Raw genomic sequence first — 8,626 nt, 5'->3', positions numbered from 1 at the left:
TCTACTAGGACCATGCCCATAAGAAGGTACGCCCCGACTGTTCTGGCACAGTATAACTAAAATAGTTCTCAACCAGGCCTTTCGTTGATGCATACAGGTTACTTCAGATATATGCACAAAAGATACACTCTTCCTTTAAAGACCTGAATCCATAACACAACGAAAATCTGTAGTTCACAGGGACCGCTTGAACAAAGCAATCGTAGGCTGTGTTGACCGTAACGTCCATGGCAACACATGTTAAAGACATAGAAGCCCCACGGCTATGTATAGTATAACACTGTTGTAGGAGTATCTTGAAAAACACGCTGTTGTCCCATGAGCGAACTTTGTTGACTTCACTAGACTGAGGGACAGTGACATGGTGCCTTTTAAATACTATTCAAGTAGAATTATCTCTAACTTTATAAATGAACGTGTTTCTAAAGATCTGCAACTATGTTGCGCCACCAACGCAAACAACGAAGGAATTCGTCTGAAGGTCGGCTGGCTATATGACGCTTGCGCTATAAACTCAGCAAACATTTTTATACACAAACATTGAAATTAACGAGGAAATAAAATAAATACTTGCATTTATCTTTTTAGATTTTTTGAAGTGTGTTAAAGGCATTCAACTGTTTGAGTTCTACTATGTGCTTTATAGGCAATAACGACGGTGTTTAGCAACTCGCCTTTATTTCCTGATCTTCACCAGAAGGAAAGTATATTTGTATATACTGTATTTCGGCAGTCGTTCACATATGGGTGAAGAGCTACATGTATTTCGACATTCAGTGTCGTGAATTCCTAGACACTGGTAGTGTGGTCCACAAAGCCCAGGTTAGAATTCAAATGTTGAAAGTCTTAAACTCGCTTCACAAAAAAAAAAATAATAATAATAAATAAATAAATAAATGGAAATATTTTTATGCATGGCTTTAAGTAATCAATATAGTGATTTTGAACGGTCTTTGTTCTTTTTGAATGGAAATGTAACAAGTTTTATCACAAAAATTATTTTGTTGACAAATTCGGCTCTTATTACTTGAACCTCTGAAACTTGACCTTCATGCTCTGTTTTAAGCTGCCCCTACAGTTAACCTTTCCGATTTACTTCTCGCGATAAATTCAATAACTACATCTTGGTCTACATCAACCAGCTAGCAAACGATCGGTGCAATCACAACGGAATTGAAACGATCGTGTTGATGAAACGGAGGAGCTGTTTATGTTCAAGATGTTCGTTTTTAAACGTATTTGACTATTCTGAAAATGGCGATAAATCAGACATTACAGTGTTTTAGTCCTCCTCTTAAACAAGCTAACTTAAGTGACTATTTGGCACTGATTTTCTACTATACATATATCAGTACAAAAGATTAACGAACTCGAATAGGAATCAAATCAGTCACCATTTTATTTCACAACAATAAGCTGAAACAGCATAAATTAATACGTTAGTTTGCTGAAACATATCTTAAATTGGAACCAATGGCTACATTGCATAGAAAGCACCATTCGATTTATCTTCATTCAAAAGTTTAAACGTCTTATGCGTTAAACCATCGGTCCTTAAATATTACATTACCAAATCGTTAATTTTTTTTCTACCAACATAAATGTTGGAGCATATGTGTGCAGTATTTAGATCACATATTTAACACAAAGCAACAGCAAAAAGTTAAATGCAAACACTGTTGTGGACGAACTTAATATCTCAATGAGACAAGGATACTAAATGTTCAGTGGCTATCGTTGATGATCTGTGGAGTGAGATTTTATTGTCCAGGGATTAACAAATATTTCAGGCACATCTAGGCTGCATGATTGCCTTAACACTGAAAGGAGAGAGGGCTGTGGTTTAGTGGTTAGACACACTTGCCTTGCATTCCCTGTGAGGTATTAGTTCATATCCATCCTTCGACAGGGAATTTGTAGATTCATTCACCTGCTTTCTCTGTGTGAAGGTCTGCCTTGGTGACAAAAAGCGGTCGACTATAGCCGGATGCCCATTTGCGCAGTCTGATGTTTGTTAAACCACATGTCTTTCACCTATGCGGTGATTCACTTTGAGAATTCCTTTAAGCAATAAACATATAAATGAGTAATAATTAAAAAGAACTTCATTCAGTCATATTCACTTTTTATTTATTTACCATAAATCACCCAATATTTCATAAATATTTTCCCCATTCAACTAAGCACTCTTCTATATAAAGTTGTGAAATTATATGTGAATTACAAATTTAACTGCTTTTTCATGAACTAATCACCTTCCTCTACTACAGTTCGTACTGCAGAGCTATTGGAGAAAAACATCCTGAAATAACAGGTGATGTATTGGATGTAGTTCTGTCATATTTTTCAATCGAGGTAGCATATCAAGCCACATCAACTAATGTCATAGCCACTCTCCAAGTGTACCAAACTTAAGTAGGGATGTTACCATGTCAGCAACATTAAGATTCAACCTAATTTACTGAATAGGTCACAAACTAATGGTTGTAAAAGTGTAATTATTCCATTACAAAATTCTAGTTCAACGTGTATCAATAATATATCAAAAAGATAAACTTAAATGAACCAGCTGATTACATAAATAGTGCTAAGACAAGGAGACTTCATTCATCTGTTCATAAAATCCTGAAGCAGGTAAAACAAATGTGACTGGAATATTACACACCAAATTATACTTAACTATGCTGCAGGAAAGCAATTTATGATTCAATTCCACAAACAAATGCACATTGAGCAAAGAACAGGTCTCCAAGTAAAAAGGTCAAAATGCAAACTGAAACAGATGCAGAGAAACTATGGCAAAATGATTAGTGCTCAATACAGATACATGTACAATGACAAACTGATTAGTGCTCTATACAGGTACAATGACAAATTGATTAGTGCTCTAAACAGGTACAATGACAAATTTATTGCAGCTATGTATAGGTACATGTACAATGACATATTTATTAGTGCTCCAAAAATTTACAATGACATATTGATTAGTGCTCCATGCTGGTACACAAATTCATTAGTGTTCCATACAGATACAATGACATACTGGTTAGAACTTCATGCAGGTACAATGACAAATTGATTGGTGCTCTGTACAGGTAAAATGACAAACTCATTAGTGCTCCATACAGATACAATGACACAATGATTAGTGCTCCATACAGATACAATGACACACTGATTAGTGCTCCATACAGGTACAATGTCAAATTCATTAGTGCTCAATACAAGTACAATGACACACTGATCAGTGCTCCATACAGATACAATGACACACTGATTAGTGCTCCATACAGATACAATTGCACACTGATTAGTGCTCCATGCAGATAAAATGACAAAGTGATAAGCGCTCCATACAGGTACAATGACAAATTGATTAGTGCTCCATACAGGTACAATCACAAGCTGATTAGTGCTCCATACAGATACAATGACAAATTTATTGGTGCTCTATACAGGTACGATGACAAATTCATTAGTGCTCCCAACAGATACAATGACAAACTGATAAGTGTTTTGCACAGATACAATGGAAAACTGATTAGTGCTCCACACATATGCAATGACGAACTGATCAGTGCTCCACACAGGTGCAATGACAAATTGATTAGTGCTCCACACAGGTGCAATGACAAACTGATTAGTGTTCTATACAAGTACAATGACAAACTGATTAGTGCTCTACACAGGTGCAATGATAAATTGATTAGTAGATATACAGTAGATATAGACCAAGTAGATATACATAATATCACAGTTTTGGGGCACCGGATTGTAAAACAATTCACAATGAAACTATCATGCAATTAATGCAGAGAACAACTAAAAGTACTTAAGTACTCATCTGGACATACAGTGTATTTGTAACAGTTATTTGGAACAAGAGATTCTCTCAATTTTAATATTTTGTCAAATATTAAAGTGGAAATGATGTAAGCACCTAAAAAACATAGACCCAAGAGTACAAACAATTAAAGAACAAAATTTCTAAACCAATTGCTCAGAGCAGATTCTCTCTGTGGGAGAGCAAATCTTATACAGAGTTAGTGTAAAACATGCTCATTTTATGAAATTTTATCACCATACTTTTAAATTTTATTTCTATAACACGCATACACATGTACAGGTATTCCCTGATATGTGCATCCATTAAAAGTGTGACAAAACAAATTTTCTTTGTGGCAGACAGTTGCAGATACCCGTACATTAATACAACATGTACATGTACTTAATATGTATTTGTTTTATGGTACTAAAGAAGAGTTTACATAACGTACATGTAATTTACATTTAGACATGAAGATAGAAGTATCTTTTGGTCAAGGACATCAACCCAACATCACTAAGTCTGACATTTTTGTCAGGAGTTTTTAATTTTCCGCACAAGTTCTTGCCGTTCCCCTGGTGGCGTAGCAAAATATGTTTTCTGTTCCTCAGAATAACGGTCCTCAACAGGAAGAACATCTCTAAAACTCCAGTCCTGCCAGTGGTCATTATACTTCTCCAGGAGGTCTCTTTTCTGCTCATCAGATGGCAGCAAATCTTCACATAATTTCTTCTTAAGTTGAGGACAAAGCACATCTTTGAAAACCAACACCCCTCTCAAAGCAAACCAACCACCATACTTGGGATGGATACACACACCGTATATTTTCTGAAACACAAATGACTGTATTTATTTATTTGACTGGTCTTTAACGCCGTACTCAAGAATATTTCACTTATATGACGGCAGCCAGCATTATGGTGGGAGGAAACAGGGCAGAACCCGGAAAGTCCATGACCATCAGCAGGTTTTTGCTAGACCAAAACACAAATGACGCTGATAAGTTCGATAAATTGTACATAAACCTAAGTACAAGATCTTACTAAACTACAAAAAAATTCCACAAATTTTTCCAATACTGCTAGCTGTTATAACAGCTTATAAATTTTAAACATATCCGAATTAAGAATGAATCTGGGATGCAATACTTGTAGTAACAAAGATTTTCACAAAACAATTTCCGTCAATAAGAATGGCCATCAATTGTGAACCGTACAGTATAGACCCTACCATTCACAGTGTTAAAGAGGCCTCACTGGGGTGGCGCCCTGTTTTTTAATCTTTTGAGGTGGCACTAGTTTGAAGTAGGGCCTCAAGTGGTTGTGATCTCCAAAACTGATTGTATATTTAAAATGTTACAGTGTATATATTTTTATTATAGGGTAACTTTGTACTGTCTTTCATGTGACTCCTACTGTTGAACTGTTATAGGAGCATTTTGTGTTACATTAAAGTGCCATGAACCCTTCAACCAGGCGTTTGCTACTTAACAAATGTTTTAAACAGAAACATATGGCCAAGAGCATTTTCCTTCTGATCAAACTGATTTCTGATTCATTTAAACTTTTGAAAATCATTAAAAGGACTTTGTCAAGTAAAGCTTTCTGGAATGAACACTGAGACCCAAGCATTATACTTCTGTTTCCAATATGAGGTACATGTATTCAGATAGCCTGTAGAATAACTAACAAATCTGGTTACCTTTGACTGATCCCATGGATCATTAGCTAAATCAGCTCTCTGATAGAAGCGCACTGCTCCTGCCACATGGCCAGCTGTCTGCACCAAGATTTTTGGGCGGCGATTGGGTAAAAGCTCAAAATCATGAATTGCTTCAATACTGCACTGTGGAAATCTCTGTAAAACATATATAAATGATACCTGTGAACCTAACCAGACAAATCTTGATCTTATGTAACTGTAAACAATGGAACGACTTCATTGTAAAATCTCAAAAAAAGTCGCTACAAGGTTATCAACCAATACAGTCATAACAAAGTTCTCAACAAAAAAAAAAAACAAAAAAAAAAATTGAGAATAACAAATCCAGCTCTCGAAACCCCAATGTTTTAATAAAGTAACAGAACTCCTAAAAATGATATATGTTGTCTGAAATATTGCTCACACTAATGTTTTATGTGAAGTTAATTTGAAATTCAAAGAAAATTTTTTACCCGAATTTCACAGATAGAATAACTTCTGCTTTCTTTAACACATTCTCTTTCATCATAAAACACAAATAATTTATAAAAATAATTTTAATATTATAAACCAGAAAATTAAAGAGCAGTCTTCTGAATCAAGTCAAAATTTGTCTAGAGTTCTTAAAACTGTAGCTGAAATGTCTCTGTAGGAGTCAAAATCACAACACAATTCAACTTTACCTGTTTGACAAGGTCAAAGTGATACGTCATACATGTATCAATTGCATCCTGGGGCCCAGTGCAATCTGTCCTGCTGATGAAAGGCTTGAAGGCTTTGTCAAACATGCGAGGAGTACTTATCACAATGAATGCCAGAGTGTCTGCAGGGTATGGAAGCTTGAAACAGGAGTGAGCCACAGCTTCATTGTACCAGCCAATCTGAGATAAACAAAATTCCCTGTATTGAAGTTACAACATTCATTCTCAAGTAAACAGAGGTAAGAATGCTAAGTCGCATGAGCTACACAGGTGTCAATCATAAGCTATCTTACCTATAGAAAATCTTAAAAATAAAGAAAGACACATATCTTTATACAGGTACATACGATGTATTTACTTTTATTTATTTAAAAATACAAAATGCTCAAGTTTAAAAATCAATGAAACCTATGATTTGTAGACTAATAAACACATGTATTAATAAAAATTAGTTTTTTTTTATATCACTACTTTAACAAAGCATCTGTATGCCACATTTTTTTTGTTCTACATGTATTCGATTCCTCATCTACTTATTAGGGACAGCCACACACACTGATTGGTCCACACTGTCACACAAGCAATCAATCATGTTTTTCAGGGTATTCCTGGAATTTTCAGACTTAACTGCGGTGAATTGTGATGCATTCTGCCTACTAAGGTTATTTCTTCAATATCTCATTGTCCATTTTAATTGGATGGGGCTTACCAAGTGGGAATTTGAACCAGTGATCTCTGGGTTATGAGTATATAGTTGCTACAGTTAAGGTTTGTTTTTCCCTTTTTTGGGTGTTCTATGTACCAAAGAAATAATGAAGGGGCTAAGTGAGAAATGACACTTAAAGGATTCACTCTACCAGTGGTGATACAGATAACATGTTCATGTTCATAGTGTAATTTACATGTTTGTTAATTTTATCCGTTTAGCTGACAGGGCTTAAGACAGTGGTGCCCTTTTTCTACACCCTTTTTCCACACAATGATGCCTTGTAGTGAATAAACATACCCACTTCACCAAGAACTTGTCCACCAGTTGTTTGTTATCAGGGCATGGCTACATTTTGGTGCAGCGAGCAGGGTCAAGAGTGACGGGGCTTACTAACTGAGTCCATGCTTCTACCGCTAGACTAAAGGGAAATCCCCCCCCCCCCACACCCCCCAAGAGGTAAACAGCGCTTATACAGTATATCACCCTGTTACATTAAGTACATCATTCCATTGCCTCATCGGATGGGAGGTAGTACAGACATGCCAACTGGTCACTTGCACATGGTACTTGTCACTTTGTACTTCTGCCTGTTGATTTAATTATAAATTTAACTGTTTATTATTTCCAGATTGCAACTGGTGCATACAGTTTTGTAAGTGTAATGGTTCATCTGTTGCTTACCAGTCACACTGTTTCGTTTATTTATTTGATACCGGTATTTCTTTTCTAAATATTAAATTATGAATCCAAATTCGCCCACTAAAATGACTTCACTTGTTCTTATGTCTGTTGCTATCAAGGCACGGGTATTTTACCAAGAATTATCAAAATCACCGAGTAAAGGATCACCAACCCATGCATGTATAGGGCAAATTGACGTATACGCACTCACACACACACACACACACTGCTGTCAGGAAGAAGGAAGGGGAGTAACTCTGCGCAGTAAACTCGATATTCGAGATAGTATACGACCATAAACAGTTCTTTTTATTATTCGGTGTAGGGTTTTCGATACCCTTGGATATGAGAAACAACCGTAAGAAGTCATGTTATTAACTGAATAACAGAAAATATTATAATTACCTTGAAAGGATGAGCCTCAAACCCCACAGGATCTACTAAATCCGGCACTGCCTCCAAAATTTTCTCGCAATTTGTCATTTTCTTTTTTCACCACATTTCTGCCACATGCAGAACTTCGGGAACACTCGTCATGCGTAGGCCTACGGAAATAGCCGAGCTACTCATATCGGTTCTCGTTACTTCTGATGGTTCCTCAAACGAAGAAGCTGGCCAACTGTAAGGAAGCTGGCCTACCGTAAGTGTTGTGGAAAGGGAATGGAATGCTGACTTCAAAACTCAGGAAAATTTGTCCTTGGAAAGTAAATCTTACCGGTACGTGAAAAAAATCCTCGCTATACACAATAGTAGGCATATCCGCTAGACCAGTGTAAATGAAGAGCGGGATTGAAATAAAAACAGGTAGGACTAGCTTCTTAAACTTCAGTGCAAACCTCTTCCTGCTTATAGGCTTGTAAAGAGAAAAGTAGAAAGACGACTGGAGTGGCTGAGACAGACTGAGATTCTTCCCAAATATTCTTCTAGCATAGGTTGTAACAGATGAAAGAAATTATAAACTTTTACGTTTCTAATTAAATTATGTGCAGTATTCAATTATGGTTACTT

The 8,626-nt window shown here is 36.2% G+C and overlaps 1 protein-coding gene across 1 annotated transcript; it reads right to left on the bottom strand.

The window, feature by feature from the left end:
• Positions 1 to 3,222: 3,222 nt before the first annotated feature.
• Positions 3,223 to 8,122, bottom strand: LOC135471662 (cyanocobalamin reductase / alkylcobalamin dealkylase-like). Its single transcript, XM_064750973.1, has 4 exons — positions 8,024 to 8,122; positions 6,211 to 6,408; positions 5,528 to 5,683; positions 3,223 to 4,654 (listed from the first exon to the last, which is right to left on the bottom strand). Exons 1-4 carry the CDS (start codon positions 8,099 to 8,101, stop codon positions 4,361 to 4,363), a joined length of 726 nt encoding a protein of 241 aa, XP_064607043.1. The 5' UTR covers positions 8,102 to 8,122; the 3' UTR covers positions 3,223 to 4,360.
• Positions 8,123 to 8,626: the final 504 nt, after the last annotated feature.

Source organism: Liolophura sinensis, chromosome 7 (genome assembly GCF_032854445.1).
Source record: "Liolophura sinensis isolate JHLJ2023 chromosome 7, CUHK_Ljap_v2, whole genome shotgun sequence".
NCBI classification, from domain to species: domain Eukaryota; kingdom Metazoa; phylum Mollusca; class Polyplacophora; order Chitonida; family Chitonidae; genus Liolophura; species Liolophura sinensis.
Note: the sequence above shows the minus strand (reverse complement) of the source record. Positions and strands in the feature narration are given on the sequence as shown.